The sequence below is a fragment of the Rhineura floridana genome, chromosome 3 (assembly GCF_030035675.1).
Source record: "Rhineura floridana isolate rRhiFlo1 chromosome 3, rRhiFlo1.hap2, whole genome shotgun sequence".
Classification (NCBI taxonomy): Eukaryota; Metazoa; Chordata; class Lepidosauria; order Squamata; family Rhineuridae; genus Rhineura; species Rhineura floridana.
Window position 1 is genome coordinate 196,995,087 of NC_084482.1, and position 17,598 is coordinate 197,012,684.

General features: G+C 43.0%; 2 protein-coding genes across 3 annotated transcripts in view; both read left to right on the top strand.

Moving 5' to 3' along the window:
• Nucleotides 1–1,028: 1,028 nt before the first annotated feature.
• On the top strand, nt 1,029–11,013 carry LOC133378855 (zinc finger protein RFP-like). Its single transcript, XM_061613468.1, has 5 exons — nt 1,029–1,436; nt 3,679–3,774; nt 5,444–5,674; nt 10,178–10,325; nt 10,910–11,013. Exons 1-5 carry the CDS (start codon nt 1,029–1,031, stop codon nt 11,011–11,013), a joined length of 987 nt encoding a protein of 328 aa, XP_061469452.1.
• A 2,913-nt stretch (nt 11,014–13,926) lies between these two features.
• Nucleotides 13,927–17,598, top strand: part of LOC133380995 (zinc finger protein RFP-like) — a 29,639-nt gene continuing 25,967 nt past the window's right edge. Inside the window, exons 1-2 of one of the 2 annotated variants that reach the window (XM_061619317.1) lie at nt 13,927–14,064; nt 15,672–15,698. Coding sequence is in view for 1 of the 2 variants with exons in the window: in XM_061619316.1 (XP_061475300.1) it covers nt 13,981–14,064 (84 nt within the window). In the remaining variant the exon portion in view is untranslated. The remainder of the gene's footprint in view (nt 14,065–15,671; nt 15,699–17,598) is intronic. The other variant, XM_061619316.1, reaches the window with a different exon arrangement.

Below are 17,598 nucleotides of genomic sequence, written 5' to 3' on the forward strand. Positions count from 1 at the left end.
CTTGCATTTGTTTCAGTGAGTCAAGAAACACATAAACAAGACACATTCAAAAGAGGCAAAGACGAACACTTTAAAACAAAGGTTTCATGTGCAAAGTCAAGCAACAAATTCTGTGCTCAGCTCTCAGCATGTGCATGTAGAAACACACATGCAGCTCTATGCCATACATTTAAAGCATGTCCAATGCACATTTAAAATACATGACCTTCCCCAAAGAATCATGGGAACTGTAGTTTGCTGGGAATGTGTAACTTTGTGAGGGTGAAACCACAGATCCCAGGATTCTTTGGGGAAGTCATGTGCTTTAAAATGTGTTAAATGTGCTTTTTAAAAAGGGGGGGCACCGTTCTGTCTCTTAACTTTCTCAGAAAAAGGGGCAGAGCACATCTGCAAATTAAACAGTCCCTAATTAAAACAAACAATCTCATGTTTAAGTTACTGCGCTGTTTTAATGGGATCGTTTGTTGCATATTTGAATTATGGATGTTTAGGTTCCAGTGAGATGGTTTTATTGTATATTTTAATTATAGATGTTTTTATTTTAGTGCATGTATAATAGATTTTTATAGTCCCCCTCTAAGAAGCCTATTTTGGCATTAAGAGGTATATAACATTATTATAACGATTAATACTATTAGTAATGATAGTTAAGAAGAATGGGTGGAGGGGAATCTTAACAGAAACCAAAGGGGGCTTAAATTTATTGCAAAGACAAATTATGTATGAACTCTGATCTTCCTGATCATCCCACCTGTATCCCACCCCCATTTTCTTCCTCTCCTATCTGCTTGGCGACAGTTTCCGAAGTAGCAGCTAGGTCCATCTGCTGCTGCAAAAAAACAACAGAGTGTCTCCTGTGGCACCTTCAGATTTATGATGACAGACGTTTTTTTGGTCACTAGGTGATCTTCCCCTCCCCTTTAGCCTGCTGCAGTTCCAGGAAAGCAAGCATCTTGCCCGTACTGGAAACCGGGCACGAAGGCTAAGGCTGTTCCTGCTATACACATCAAAGAGAAAAATCCCGCTCCATGGCCTCCGGCAATCCCGTAGAGGAGCTCTGCGATGAGACGACCTGCTCGGTCTGCCTGGAGTATTTCCAGCAGCCGGTGATCACCGACTGCGGGCACATTTTCTGCCAAGCTTGCCTGGCCCGGTGCTGGGAGAAGCCCGGCGCCGCCTCTTGCCCTCAGTGCCGTGAAGCCATGCAGACGAGGGACTTGAGGCCCAGCCGGCAGCTGGCCAATGTCGTCGAGCTTGTCAAGAAACTGGAGGAGGCGAGAAAAGAAGGCCAGCGGGGAGTGTGCGGGAGGCACCAGGAGCCCTTGAAGCTCTTCTGCAGGGACGACGAAGCCTCCATCTGCGTGGTGTGCGACAGGTCCAAGGGGCACCGAGAGCACCGGGTCGTCCCTGTGGAGGAAGCCGTCCAAAGCTACATGGTAGGCCAGGGCCCACGGGGGTAGCCAATGGGCAGGTGGCCTCCAGGTACTCTAGGCTTCCAACGTCTATCAGCTTCAGCCAGGGTTGCTGCTAACGGGCAGCTACTAGACACATTTTGTGCAGCCACAAAAAAAATAGTGCAGTGTGTGAAATATGTTTTTCGTGCGGTTGAGCATATGGGATTTAATGAGGAGCTAGGTATGCTCTCAACAGCTGGTAGAGCATAGTGGGGAGGAGAGCCTGGCTGGGAGTCCAGTCTGAGTTCAGATCCCCGCTCGTGTCTCCTGGGTGTCAAGGGCCAGCTAAAGATCACCCCCACAGTGAGTGGCTCAGGGGTTAGGTGCCCTGCCACCTGTGCAGCCGTGGGCAAGCTGCATAGTCCCAAGGAGCCCAGTTGCCCCCAGCTGGCAGTTGCCGGCAAGGAAGGGGCTGGCTTGTGCAGCTGTGGCAAGCTGAGCAGGCCTTAGCCAGCTGGGGAGGACTAGCCTCAGAGGGGGGCAATGGTAAACCCCTCTGGATACCACTTACCATGAACACCCTATTCACAGGGTAGCCATAAGTCGGGCAGTCCATTTCCATTTTTTTCAGGTATGCTCTCAAAAAGAAACAGATGAGAAAAGATAATAAGAAATAGAAAACGAAGCTAAATATTGGCTCCTTTAAGATCTTTGTAACGTGTTAATAGCTTATTATGGGACACATTACTTGAGTACTTTGTACAGTAGGGAAAAAAGCATAGAATAAACCCCGGCTTCTGCTAGCTTGTGGGTGAGGCTATCCTGATGTGCTCCTGCTGCACTCCTGTATTTCCGCCCCTTACCGGGTAAGTGTGTACAGGACTGCCCCCTTCATATTCATAGTCTCTCTTGTGGAGAGAATGGGGCAGAGGGAGGGACCTGCTCCTGCCCCCTCCCTCATGGAGAATGTGCACACACACACATTCTCATGTACACAGACACATGTGCCTGTCACAGACCTCGTGCATAGGCAGTTATTATTATAAATACAGTTCATATCCCACCCTTCCTTGCATAGGAGCACAGATCAGCAAACTCATCAATATTAATAATAAAAAATTTAAAAGCCTTCTAAAAACAGTTAAAGCATTTTCTCAGTCAGTGATCTCAGGGTTGCCATGAACCATTTCAGCCATCAAATGCCTGGGTAAGCAGGAATGTTTTTAACTGCCTCCTGAAAGTCAATAATGAGGGAGACAGACACACCTCACTAGTAAATTCCACAAACTGAATACCACCCTGTATTTTTCATAGTGTGTAGGAATTATTTACCTGTCAATCACATGATATCAGGTGACCATTTTCCCTTGCACGTGTGGTTTAGACTGTCCAAGCAAAGGCACAGCCCTGATCAGCAGCATCTGCAAAGCACAGGGCTTTGGAGGTGCCATCAGGAGTAGGGTAGCTGAGCATGGCTTGATCAAAACAGCCTTGCTGGCCCAATGGAGAGGACCCAGATGGGCCTATAGAGGCCGATAGGCCAGAAGTTCCCTTGTTTTTGTTATGTGCCTTCGGGTTGATTCCGACTTATGGCAACCCTATGAATCAGCGACCTCCAATAGCATCTGTCATGAACCACCCTGTTCAGATCTTGTGAGTTCAGGTCTGCGGCTTCCTTTATGGAATCAATCCATCACCTGTTTGGTCTTCCTCTTTTTCTACTCCCTTCTGTTTTTCCCAGCATTATTGTCTTTTCTAGTGAATCATGTCTTCTCATTATGTGTCTGTTAGGTCCAAACCCAACATGTCCAAAGTATGATAACCTCAGTTTCATCATTTTAGGGTTGATCTAGATCAGAGGTAGCCAATGTGGTGCCCACTAGGTGTTGTTGGACTACAATTCCCACCAGATTGGCTCTCCTGGCTAATATACTGATGTGAGTTTGAATCCAACAGCATCTGGAGGGCAGCATCCCTTGTCTAAATTATCTCTCAAGGATCCCGTCCTCTCTACACCCTGTCATGGGTCAACGTCCCCAGTTGCGGCGGCATCACCCACAAGACCTCACCTGCTGATTGTAGGATCTGAGATGGCTGATATTAGGGAAGGCGCTCTTTTAGATACCTCTGGGTATACGCTGTCCAAAACACATGTATGAACACACTTTCATCATATCTACAGACAGTCTTGATGAAGGGGATGAGCAGGGAGGGGGGTAAGTTCCTGACGCACATCAGATCAATGGACCTCCTCTCCCAGCAAAACCATCTTCTGTTTTTGCAGGAGAAGATCCAAGCCCAAGTACAGTCCCTGGAGAAAGAAAAAGAAAAAATTGTGGGTTGGAAACTGGTGGAAGAGGAGAGAAGCCAGAGATGCCTTGTGGGTATTATTAATTCTTTTTTAAAAAATAAAATAAAATATTGAGTTGTACACTATTCATATTCATATTCCAAATTACAGAATGATCTCCTTGATGAGGTGCGCCTGGCGCCCACACTGTTATCTTTTTGGTGCCAGGTCAAGACTTTCCTCTTCTCCCAGGCATTTTAGCATGTGTTTTTAAATTGCTTTTTTAAAAATGTGTTTTTAAATTTATATATTTGTTTTTAATTGTTGTAAACCGCCCAGGGAGCTTCGGCTACGGGGCAGTATACAAATGTAATAAATAATAATAATAATAATATGTAATCAAAGTTTGTACACTAAAATGAAAGGCTGGATGTTGTCTTAGTATCTCTTGTTCCAATGCATTACAAAAAGAGGCCATCTTTCCATGAGCCTACCTGGCCATCCAATACGTATTTGGTGCATTTCTTACCTGCTGTTCACCCTAGGCTCCGAGGGCAGAGTACAATAATGCAATATAACAATACAAGAAAAGTTAAAGAAGAAAACAAAGTAATAAACAAAAATAGCAGCAATAAAGACTTTTCGCATCCTTGATGAGTGAGGCAGCATATATATCCCAAGTGTTTGCCAAGAGTGTGTGATGCTCTATAGCAGCCTTCCCCAACCTGGTGCCCTCCAGATGTTTGCAACTATAACTCCCATCAGCCCCAGCTATGCTATGCTGGCTGGGGCTGATGGGAGTTGTAGTCAGGAGTGTTGTTAGAGGTGGCTCAGTGGGCTCAAGCCCCGTCTTTTGCATTAGGCCCCAGATCTCCTGCCCGTTTCTCCCTCCTCCCTCCCCGCTTTTAAAAAACCTTATTTGTATTCTTCCTATTATTGGGCTCCTACAGAAAAACTCTTTATTGAGCGTTCCTCCTGATTTGTGTGCACAAAGCTTGCATGAAGATTATACTATGTCCGCTCTGTATTGAGCATTTGTTCTGATTTGTATGCACAGAGGTTATACAATTTCCTCTCAGTTGATCTTTATCCCACACTGTTTTGTGCATTTAAGTACCTGACACTTTCCTTACTGCAAAATCTGTCTTTTTTTTAAAGTGGATTTGTTGCACCAGAGCACTTCAATCTACTTTTAATTGTGCAGTCCCGAATTTCCATTATGTGACTGAAACTGTCCCACAAAACAGTGACAGTCTGGAAGCCCTCATGATTTCTATTATTACTTTGCTTACAGGCCTCCTGGGTGTTCTACAAACTGTAGTGCTGATGAGGCCACAACCATTCACCACCTTCATTTGCTCAGAGACCCAAATGCCACTTGATATCTAAGTACATAAGAAGAGTCCTGCTGGATCAGACCAGAGGCCCATCTAGTCCAGCATCCTGTTTCCCATAGTGGCCAACCAGATGCTGTCGTGCTAAGTCAGCCTTCCACAACCCTGGGAAGGTTGAGACTGTCTGAGACTGATGGGAGTTGTAGTTCAAAACATCTGGAGGACACCAGGTTGGAGACAGCTGCCCTAAGTCACAGTTCAGGCATTGACTAGTCAGCAGTTTTCTCTCAGTTGGGAGGTGGGTAGGGGTGGAGAGAAACCAGCATTTGCCTTTTCCCCTTTACCTCACATCTAAAGTTATGTGAGTCTCATGCTCCATATTTGTTCCTTCCTCAATTTCAATGGGTCTCCCCCACCCACTTCAGACACAGTTAGGAGTGGAGAAGCAGCAAGTCATGTCAGCTTTTGAGCGAATGCAGGCGTTTCTTGAGGAAAAGGAGCACTTCTGGCTGACTCAGTTGGGCTCGATTGAGAAAGAAATTGAGAAGAGGCGGGAAGAAAATGTCACCAGATTTTCCGGGGAGATTTCCCGTCTCAGTCATCTGATCACAGAGATGGAGAGGAAGCGCCTGCAGCCAGCCCATGAATTCTTGCAGGTGAGATTTAAGACTAGGACACACACACCCTGCCCCCAGATCTCTGGCATTTGGGCAAACAGAACACTGCCCCACCAACCTCAAATTGTACCCTCAGCAAACCCCCACCTGCCTGCCCCCGTCCTTACAACCAGGGCTGTTTTTGTGACAGTGCTCACTGGTACGGAGTACCAGAACCCCGTTTCTTGCTGCCCATGGCAGCCATTTTGTGCTGGCAGACATGGAACTTTTATCAAGATATCTCATTATCTTTTATCAAGATATCTCATCTCATTTCTCCCCCCCCCAAAGCACTGCTAACAAACAACCACGGGGTAGCTCTGCCTGTCATTGGCTCTAGCTCCACCTGCTTTTGATCTCCCTGCCTTCTGCCCCACCAGTCCCAATGAGCACTAGCCACTGCTGGTCTGTGGGGATCATAGAATCATAGAGTTGGAAGGGGCCTGTAAATCCAACCCCCTGCTCAATGCAAGAATCCAAATTATAGCATACCCAACAGGTGGCTGTGCAGCTGCCTCTTGAAGGCCTCCAGTATTGGAGAGCCCACCACCTCCCTAGGTAATTGGTTCCATTGTTGTACTGCTCTAACACTTAGGAAGTTTTTCCTGACGTTCAATCAAAATCTGGCTTCCTGCAACTTGTGCCCTTTATTCCGTGTCCTGCACTCTGGGACAATCAAGAAGAGATCGTAGCCCTCCTCTGTGTAACAACCTTTCATGCAGAGGCGTCACTAGGGGGGTGCGGGGGTGCGGACCGCACCAGGTGACACCATCAGAGGGGGATGACTCTCAGCTTTAATTTTAAAAAAAAATTAAGTTTCTAGGTGGTCCGGTTCTCGAGATATGCATAAAAACGTCAGCCGCCCCCCAGTTGCGTCACTAGGGGGGTGCGGGGTGTGTGAACCACACCAGGTGACACCATCAGAGGGGGGTGATTCTAAGCTTTAATTTAAAAAAAATTAAGTTTCTAGGTGGTCCAGTTCTCGAGATATACATAAAAACGTCAGCTGCCCCCGTTAAATCTTTTTTTAAACTACTGTATAGCACTTCGTAGCTTTAACCCCACCTGTTCAGGATTGCAGCCAATCAGTGAAGTGTTTGGTTGACCTGTGACAGTGTCTAGTAAACCTCACTGCAAGGCCAGAAAATGGTGGTTTCCCCCCCGTTTATCGGAAAATCTCATAAATTGGGTAAGTATATACATTTCAGTTTTTCCCCCTCTTGCGTGTAGGAGTCAGATCCTGGGCAGTGTTTTCAAAACCTTCCCAATACTTGCTTTTGTGGGGGTAAAAGCATTGCTAATCCCATATCTCCAGAGTAAATCCCATTGAATTCAATAGGATTTACTTTTGAGTAGACATGGTTATGAATGTGCTGAAAATCAATGGGACTTTGGAGTGAATGTAAAAAAGAATTGTGTTTGTGTTGTCTTTCTCTCCCCCCTCCTCCAGTCCTATTTTAAAGCAAGTAGGCAGGGCTTACTTAGGTATTACAGTTTTTATTCTGTAGGAAACTAATAGATTTTTTTAAAACTAATACTGATTTTTCTGCAATGACCAACTGGTTTGACAATAAACTATTATATGGGCTGTATGTATTTATACATCTGCAGTGTGTGTGTGTAGTCTTTCCAACAACCCTGTGAGGTAGGGTTGGAAACCAAGGCAACTCACAACAAGAAATAAAGCCATTTAAAATCCAATAACCATAAAGCAAGAATAAACAGTTGGAAAACAGCCTAAAGAGGCATGATTCTGAATTTTGGTTTGGGTGAATGAAGTTTATTTATTTATTATTTGATTTATATCCCGCCCTTCCTCCCAGTAGGAGCCCAGGGCGGCAAACAAAAGCACTAAAAGCACTTTAAAACATCATAAAAACAGACTTTAAAATACATTAAAACATCTTTGAAAATATTTTTAAAAGCTTTAAAAAACATTTTTTTAAAAAAAAAAATAACAGGCTTAAAAACATATTAAAAAGCAATTCCAACACAGACTCAGACTGGGATAAGGTCTCAACTTAAAAGAACAAGTTGAAAGAACAAGTTCCTTATCACTTGAGGCTGCAGTTCTCTGCACACTTCCCAGTTTGAGTAAGCCCCATTGAATACATTGGGACTTGCTTCTGAGTAAACAAACATCGGATTGCACTATAAATATATTTACAGATTGTGTAATTCATGAACATATTTGAGAGTCATGTTTATATAAATATTTCTTCATACTGTGTCCCAATAAGTATTTGATTTCACACTATGGTTGTAGATGATTTTTCCCTCTACATTTTAAGTGTGCCCTTCTTCCTGGGGGTGGTCATCGTTCTCCGTTGTTTTCATCCTGAGGGGAGGATAGGCTGAGAGATGGTGAGTAGCACATTTAAGGTCTCTTCACCTCCCCCCTTTTTAATTTGTATTTATTTTATATTTCTTCAATATCTTCCCCTGGCTGTTTTTATGTATTTTAAATATTTTTAGATTAAATAAATAGGAAATCATAGTTGTGAACCTCCCTAAAAGCAATTTACCTATCCTTATGTTTTGGCAAAGTGATGGTGTGAAGGCATGCTGGTAGAACAAGAGACCATGTTTGAGGCATGTTATAAGGTGTTTGAGGACTTTGTCACACATTACTTTTTGAGACCTGTAGATTCATGTTGGAAAGAACACATGCACGTATTGAATGGTGGCTTGGGTGCTGTTTTTTCAGTCTACGCTGCATGCGTAGGGAAGGTGATACATCATCGGGCAGCTAGCTTCATAACGTGAGAATGAAAAACATTTGGATCACCATTCACTTGTTTACTTTTCTCACTATTGAGACCACTTCATATATTACTTTTTCATACACAGAAATTTAATCTTTGTATAGGAAAAAGTATTTTGTAAAATATGAAGGACAGTGGCTGCCCAGTCAGTATGACCACTGTACAAGATCTACTCAGCCACTGTAATTACCTTTTTGTTTTGAGTGCCCTTTTGTCTGGGTCTTGGTTCAGGTGTGTATCCAACTTTGATGTGCTTATGGAAGGGGTGTGCAAGTAGTGCCCCCCCAAGTGTGGAGGCTTGGACAAACATTGTGTTATGGAAAACCAAAGTCTGTGTGACAGTACATATTTGGGAATGCCATCAGTGTAAACCTAAACACACTTAATAAATAATATCGAACTTGCACGTCACAAAATATATTACGGTCATGTCCATAAGCACCAGGAGGGTAGTCGCCCAGGGGATCTTAGTCCCTCTGCTTTTTTGGGAGCAGGGTCCCTATGTCTCCAAGCATCCTACAGTCAGCATGAAAAGGGAGTGTGTTAGTCACTGAGAAGAGTCTTCTAATAGGCTTCCTTGCCTTTTCTGCAGATTGGAGCCAGTCAGAGTGAAAGGAGGTGAGTCAGCCACTGAGAAGACTCTTCTCAGTTGCTAACGCTCTCCACTTTCATGCTGATTGGCTCCTAGAGATGTTTGTTGTTGTGAGAGAATGCATTAACAAAGATCTCATTCTTAATCCAGGAGCAAAAAAGGGTGTATGTGGCTGTAACTATCATGAAGGGACGCTGCAGCTCTGAATTTTCTACTAAACAACTGATAAATACCTATGTAACTTTGTGTCTGGAGACTTATTATTAAGAATCACTTTCCATAATTGTAAGGAGGTGTGTCCACACGCATGCATCCCAGGCACCTAAATGAGGGGAGGGAGCAGCATAGGGACATAAGCAGGTGTCTTATTCCAGGGGTTCCCAAACCTTTCTTCTACATAGACCACTTGAAAATTGCTGAGGGTCTGAAAGTATCTGAAAATTTACTATGGGGATATGCAAGGTAATTAACTCCCATTAGTAATAAGAGCAAGAATTTGAGCTGTGCGTATGATATTGTAATTTAAAGGTGTAATTTTAATTTTGCTAGTTGTTTATATCACTACTATTGCCATTACATTCAGTGATATATGGGAATTACGATTTACGAGTAACATTAGTACAAAAAACATTACTAAGGATTCTGTATGGTCTGGTACAGGAGGAGGTCCATGGGGGTGACACCATGAGTTACCACACCAGATGACACCAACCCTAGTAACTACCTATTACTCTGAACTGTTATTGTTCTTATTTATAGTTTCATTGTTATATTGTATTTTATGTGTATTTTATTGTGCTGCATTTACTGCAACTGATTTGTACGTCGCCTAGAGTGGCCATCGGCCAGATAGGCGACACATAAATTAAATTATTATTATTATTATTATTAGTGACGCCACTGCTTTCATGTACTTGAAGAGTGCTATCATATCTCCCTTCAGTCTTCTCTTCTCAAGGCTAAACATGTCCAGTTATTTCAGTCTCTTCATAGGGTTTTGTTTCTAGTCCCCTGATCAATGAAGACATGATCCTTGTGGTGGCATCTGGTGTTCCACAAAGAAGGGGCACACACAGAAATTCTCCTCAAGACAAAGTTCTGTGTTTGTCTGTATAACAGATCCACTTCTCTCTTTCTCACTTTTAGGACATCAGAAACACCTTGGGCAGGTATGTGGCCCTTTCTCTGCACCCCTTTTGTTGTTCACCTGGTGTGGAAGAGATTCACAGTGTTAATCCTAATCGTGTCTACTCAGAAGTAAGCCCTATTCAGTTCAATAAGGCTTACTCCCCAGGTAAGAATGGGGTTCGATAGCTGGTTCCTATCCATTTGAATTCCAACAGTCTAGCTTTCAGTACTGATCTGCCATTTTTTCATTCCTAATTGTTTTCACAATTGCCAATTTGTGTTTTTTTTCCAGGGGAAAAAAATAACATAATTGGTAATAAAAATGCCAATGAAAATGCTTATACTATAGGCATTTGTTTTACTGATTTGCATCAGCTTAAAAAGCTGATTGCAAAGACAATAACATAAAATTTGTAGTGGAGTTTTTTTAAAACTTGTGCCAATGACAGCCACGACTTGCAGCAAGAAATCAATGCTGGTCTGAAAACTATGCGGATTGCTGGATTATGTCAAAACCCCTTTCTCAAGGATCCCCTCACTCTACACACATGCACATACACACACCCCTCTGTGGCTCTGGTTGTAAAAAGAGACTAAAAGAATAATGAGTCATACCTGTTGTAGAAGCTATGCCTGGCAGATTTTCTTTTGTTGGGAGATGGGTCCGAATGGTGGCTCTCTGCTTAAGTAAAGGAATGGCCAGAGGTTCCTTCTAGAAAGCAGGGAAGCCTTGCTTCCCCCTCCCTGTAGGGAATGATGTCATCAAGATCTGCTGTAGGTTTGACACGGAGTTCAGATTGAGACTGGCAGACAGGCTGAGGGCTTACCCACATGGGAGCATTACTTCGTACTAAAGATGCTGCTTATATCTTCGTTTTCTGTTTGTACCGTCCACAGTAAGGGCTCAATGCCAGCTGCAAACGTGGTGTTTTCTATTCACACTACGGAGAAAAATCAATTACTCAGTTTCCTAATGACCATGCCCTCTAATTTAACATTTCCACTCCCTCTGGTTGCTTGGCAACCGAACATGCTGCATTAGGTTCCTTTATTAAAAAAACACCCAGAAGTGCGAATATCTATGTGATGCCTGGTAGGATACAGCTGAAATTCAAAATTGAGCAGTGTTATGCTTTTGTGCACAAGTGGAGGGGGGGGTAGAAAATAAAGGCACCGTTTGTAGCAACATAAAAAAGGCCAGCAGAACGGAGGAGAGCAGCCGGAAGTTGTTTGTCAGCCTACAGGAAATAACATGAATGAAGGGAGGAGAAGATAGTGGGGGTGGAGAGGGGAACGATTGACACACCCAACTAAAAGCATTGAAACAAAGTGTCTTCAAGCACTAGAGAAACGGAGTGAAGAGGGTTTTTTCTTCCCTTTTCATATTATCAGTGGTTTGGGTTAGTACAGATTTACAGAGAGAAAATTGTGTGATAGCTTCTGTTTGCTGGTAATGTCATGTGAACCATGCAAATTAAAAGGAGATGTGAGTAGCACCAAACACACAGTAAACCACTGTGTAGATGTGCCCTGAGTCACTCTCTGGAAAAATGCTATGGCAGTGGTAGCCCTTCTAAAAACCTAATAGGAGAGCTGGATCTGCTGGAGTCTTCAGCTCTATCTCTGCCCATGCTCATCTGAGTATAAGTGTGAATAAGACTATATTTTACCCAAAAAGCCACTTTTTATTAATTTATTTATTAAATTTGTATCCCACCCTTCCTCCCAGTAGAAGCCCAGTGACCTTGTTCCAAGGAAACAGAACCAGGGTGAACACTCCTGGAGTTCTCAGTGATCTGAGAATTGGGGCAAATGTGACAATACTTTATCGCAGCTTTCCCCAACCTGGTGCTCTCTGGAGGCTTTGGACTATAACTCCCATCTGGCTGGGGCTAATGGGAGTTGTAGTCCAAAACTTCCAAAGGGCACCAGCTTGAGAAAGCTGCTGCTTTATCCATTGGAAGGAAGGTCAGCTTGATACAGAAACCTGAAGCCTGAAACCCTCTTCCTAGTCAATGTCGTTATTTTGAGAATTAAAAAGGAGAGCAACATGGGCCACATGCACACCAGACATTTATTCCATTATTATTCCACTTTAAACAGTCATGGCTTCCCTCAAAGAATCATGGGAAGTATAGTTTGTGAAGGGTGCTGAGAATTGTTAGGAAACCCCTATTCTCCTCACAGAGCTACAATTTGCCATAGTGGTTAACGGTCATTTTCTCTTTCCAGAAAACTCTTGAGAATTGCAGCTCTGTGAAGGGAACAGGAGTCTTCTGACAGCTTTCAGCACCCTTTATAAACTTCACTTCCCAGGATTCCTTGAGGAGGAGCCATGACTGTTTAAAGCAGAATAATAGTGGAATAAATGTCTGGTGTGAATATGGCCTAGGACCATATGGCGTGACAACAGCTTCAGCCTTGAAATGGGGAATCTGCATAGGAGTGGATCTGCTCTCTACTAAGTGCCCAAACTGCCACTTCAGGCTTGCAAAGGGACAATGCTAGTTAAACAAACTTCTTCCTTTCAGGTACCAGAAGGGAGAAGTAAAACTTGTGTTGGAGCTTTCTCCAGAAACAGAGGAGAGATTCAGGAGTTATTCCCAAAGAAGTTCCATTCTAATGAAAGCTATTGAAAAGTGTGAAGGTATGCAGGCCAGCAAAAGGGGGGGGGATTTCCGGGAAGGGATTTCCGGGAAGGCACAGCTCTCAGGAAATGTTCCACATCTAGGTTGGTTCCATGGAATGTGAGATGTTTGTTAAACAGAATATGACTTTCTTTTCAACAATCCTGGAAGTGTCTGAAGAGTCTTACACATATTCCCAAACCACTTCCATCTCCTAGAAATGAGGACAAGTGGTTGTTCTTGATGATGATGTTTTAGATGTATAAAGAAAAAAAGGGGAGAACCCCAAGATGCTAGAAAAAAAATATCAGCAACAGAGTGATGACATCTAATAAAATGTTCCGCTAAGGGGGGGGGCAGGTCTCTTGTTTTTGATGTTACTGAGGTGTTCCCCTATACATCTTTTGACAATCCTAGATGTTTGTCCTATGTAAAGCTTCTTACATCTGCACTGGATTGCATAAACGACATTGGCAGTGTTGCACGGGGAAAAATGACTCAGAGCATATTTTTTGTGATTGCTGGGATTAACAAACTCTATTATCTTGCACGTGAATCTACAATAGGCACAGAGGCCACAGGGGTGATGACCCTTAGGTGCACTAGTGCCTGGTAAGGTGTTTGTGATGGGATGAATATTGTCCCTAAATTCACTTCTAATCAAAATGTCCTTCAAATTCCTGGTCCTCTTAAAGGAAATCATAGGTTGTTCATGACATCCAGAAATATGACGTATAACATGCCAATGTCTTTTAATGCTGCTTTGTAATTTATTGGTGACATGATCAAGTCAAATTGCAGTTTAAACGATCAGAAGCTTTCTGTACCAGTGCAGATGTAAGAAACCTAGGATTGTCAAAAGACGTATAGGGGAACACCTCAGTAACATCAAAAACAAGAGACCTGGGGGCCCGTAGTGGAACACTCATCACTCTGTTGCTGATTTCAAGTTTTGGGTTTTAGAAAAATAAGTGGGGAGAGAGAAGCCATATCCTAGTAAGGAGAGAAATAGCATGGATTCTGGATCTTAAAACGATGACCCCTAGTGGACTTAATGAGAGTTTAGAATTGCTTCCTCTCTTGTGAAAAAGGAAAAATATCCAGGATCCCTCCTACATTGTTTTGCTTCAGGTGGTATCAATTTTCCATTCTTTGAGTGGGCTCACCCTTGATATCACCCCTGAGAGGTTGTATATGAATGCACTGAATGAACACTTTCTTGTGGTGGTTGAATTGATAGCAATTTTGTGCACAGAAAGATATTATACACCAGCTATTGTAAGTAAAAAAAAAGTTATATAGAGATTCATCATGTATGGTCTTAATGTATATGTTTATTAATGCAGTTTGTCCCTGCTGTTTTATTATATTTACAGGCCCTGATGGCCTATATATAGTGGCTGAAATGCGTTGGGCTTTTTTCTGGTTTTGGACTTTTACTTGTTTTACACGTATAGCCTACCTTTCCTCCAGGAAAATGAAAGTAGTATATATGGTTGTCCCTTCCCCATTTTATTTATTTATGTATTTATTATTTTATTTATATCCTGCCCTTCCTCCCAGTAGGAGCCCAGGGCTCTTCACAACAACCTTGTGAGATAGGTTAGCCTGAGAGATGGTGCCTGGCCCAAGATCACTCAGTAAGCCTCATGGTCCTGGTCTAACCCTTTAACCACTATACCACACTAACTTTCCCTTCTTCTCAAAGGAGCCGCAAAGAGAAGGATGCTCTGATGCCTCCAGCCTCCTCTCTCCTTTCCCAACAGCTCTGCTGGAACATCAGTGGGTATCAAAATGCCTCAGCAGGATGCTTACTCACAAGCAAGGATGGGGAAGGGAATTTCTCTTGTGGACTGGATCCTTAATTCCAACAAGCTGGATCCTTAATTCCCCCATCCCCATGGGCTAACTTTGACGGATGGGTTGGGGGTGGGCATCTGGCAAAATTCAAAGTGTCTCGCCTCCTTGGAAGCTACACTATTAGTGCCACAATCAGCTGGTTGGCACTGGGAGTGCACCTTCAAAGGGGCTTGCTGTAACCTCCAGCCCTCTGATAGGCAGTTAACAGGAGACCCTTTGAAGTCCATTTGCAGACATAATTTGGGTTCAGTATAAAAGGGCTCTTGTTTCTTATGCTCATATGTTTTAGGTAATCGGTCTCTACCTCTCTATCACATGTTTTTTTCCCCAGAGCTGTTTAATTATAGTGTTTCTATTTAATCCACTATCCAGGCACTCATTCTTGTTGAGCGATATAGCATCAGGCTATTATCACTATATTCTGTGCTTGGGAGGGACGGACACATTTTTCATCTTTTTCACTCCACCTTTAACAACATAAGAAGAGCCTGCTGGATCAGGCCAGAGGTCCATCTAGTCCAGTATCCCGTTCTCACAGTGGCCAACCAGATGCCACAATGGGATGCCCAAGAGCAGGACCTGAGCACAAGAGCATTCTCCTCTCCTGTGGTTTCCAGAAACTGGTGTTCAGAAGCAACATGCTTCCAACTGTGGGGATGGTTCTCTGGGCAGGGAACTGTCTTTTGCCATTTTCCTTCCCTGTATAGTCAAAGGCCAAAATTGTGCTGAAATCCTCCATGAGTAGAATAGACTCCCTGCTTCAGACCTTCACCCTCCGTGCGTTGAAAGGTGCAACTTTACATGTGTGTTCCAGCTCATCCTGATCACGTGCCTGGGCTTATATTTGACAATGTCCCACAAATCATTGATTAATTCAGTAGAGTTCTAATTAGAATTTTCATCTTAATCAAGAATTTATTATGTGGGGTTTTTTTGTTTTTGTTCTTTAAAAAACACTACCAAATGCACATTGACTCCTGGTATGATGAATTGATTTTAAATTTGTCACTTTTTCATGTTAACAGGGTCATTGACACAAACACTGAACAAAGGTAACTATATGCAGGATATTGAAGGAGATGGGAAACTCATTGTTCAAATATTTTTTATTCAGATTGCCTTTTGTTGGAGATGGAGTAACTTTTTTTGCCAGAGGGCCGCGTTCTGTGGGCCACATGCTAGTTGTGGGCACGGCAAAAATGGGTGGATCACATGTGTGACTCTTAGAATAAAAGACAAGGGTGCCTCTGAGCACATTCTGAGTCTAGAGATTTGTTTTCAGTATCAGAAGTGAACTCAGCTCAGAGTCCTTTCACACAGAAGTCCACTCTTGGTTATCCCAAGCTTATTTCACTTCAGCAGCCTAATTTAAGCAGGGAGAGAAAGGCACTTTATTGTTGTTGCCATTGTTAAATGATAAGGAGTCAGAAATCCTTGCTGAACTATTGCAAATCGTGAAAAGATCTGCCAGTGGATACCCATCTACCTTCTGCCTGTCCCTAGTGTGGAAGGTAAGAGAGTGAGATGAGTAAATCTATGGTTCCAATTCGGCCAAAGCTACCAAATCAAGCAACACTTTCTTCCTCTTAGAGATGCCACATATTGTTAATAACATAACTGACCTACTCTGTGGGTAAGGATTTGTTGTAAGGATTATTAGCATAATGTATGTACCATGGCTTGAGTATGTATAAATCAATAATAATAACAATAATTAATGTTGTTGTTATCTTAAGGTAAAGACTTTTATATGCCTTTTGCCCCCCAAGATTAACATAGGGCACTCCCATACTGTCCCTGTTTTTTGGTGGGATTCAGTCACTGGCAAATTCAGGTTGCCCAGCTAGAGTTGACTGGGAGCACTTGTGCAAGAGATTCACTTCCCCCAAAGACTGGACTTTTTGTGATGAGGAAAGTGATGAGGAAATGCACTGGAAAGTGTGGGATAACTCTTCCTTTCATGCAACGTCATCTAATGTCCCCACAAACAAACCAGGATGAATGTTTATGAAGTAGCCAACATCATCTAATCTCCCTGCAAACAGATTGGAATGAATGCTCAGTAAACAGGCTGTCTGGAAGTATGTATAGTTAACCATGTGGGAATTTAAAAGTATTAAGGATGTTGGAATTTAAATATATGCCAGTAACTGGGCCTGAAATGCCTTCATAAGCCATTGCTTTCTTTCTGTTCTTTGTTTACTTGTAGCATACAAATATTTGTATAAATAATTTATTTTAAAAAACTAAAGCAGTTTACAACAACAATAATACAATAAAACACATACACCAAACAAAACAGATCACCAGCAGAGCAGAGCTGAAAATGTTTTTCTCAATTGTCTGCTTAAGCTACTCCTGCTTGATGGAGTGGCTTTTCCTGATCCTTGCTGGGCTGCCTCCTGACCAGATTCAGGAACAGTCTACATGGTTTTGTGAGTCACTTTCTAGCAGCCGAGGCTGGGCTTTTCCCTGACAGTGTCCACCACCCAGCAGTAGTGTAGTGGCAGAAGTGCAGGGTCCCTTCATGAAAGTTATACCACACACCCTTACAGCCATTCCCCCTTCTAAGATTACACAGCCATCCAAGATGATACATAAAATGAGCTATCAGTCTCTTACCTTATTTGGAGTACTTTTCCTTAGTGATGTATTGCAACAATCAATGCACACCTCCATGTGTTGCCTTTCAGCTAGATCTACTATTTTCTGTGCATGTACATGGGCAAATGTACTAATATGCTGTAAGGCAAGGAACTTCCATTGCTGAGTTTCATGTTTTGGTTGCCATACTAAGACTAAAGGAGAAGGTGTTAGCTACCAAGAAGAGTCTTCTCAGTGGCTGACCTGCCTCCTTTCAGTCTGGCGCCAATCAGCAAGAAAGGACACTGAAGACATTGGGACCCTGCTCCCAAAAAAGTAAGGGGTTTAAGACCCCCTGGGACCCTCGAC

Coding starts and splice junctions, on each gene's coding strand:
- LOC133378855 (XM_061613468.1), top strand. CDS start 1,029: ATGGCCTCCGGCAATCCCGTAGAGGAGCTCTGCGATGAGACGACCTGC. Junction 3,775..5,443: donor AGAGAAGCCAGAGATGCCTT/GTGGGTATTATT, acceptor CACCCACTTCAG/ACACAGTTAGGAGTGGAGAA. Junction 5,675..10,177: donor CAGCCCATGAATTCTTGCAG/GTGAGATTTAAG, acceptor TCTCACTTTTAG/GACATCAGAAACACCTTGGG.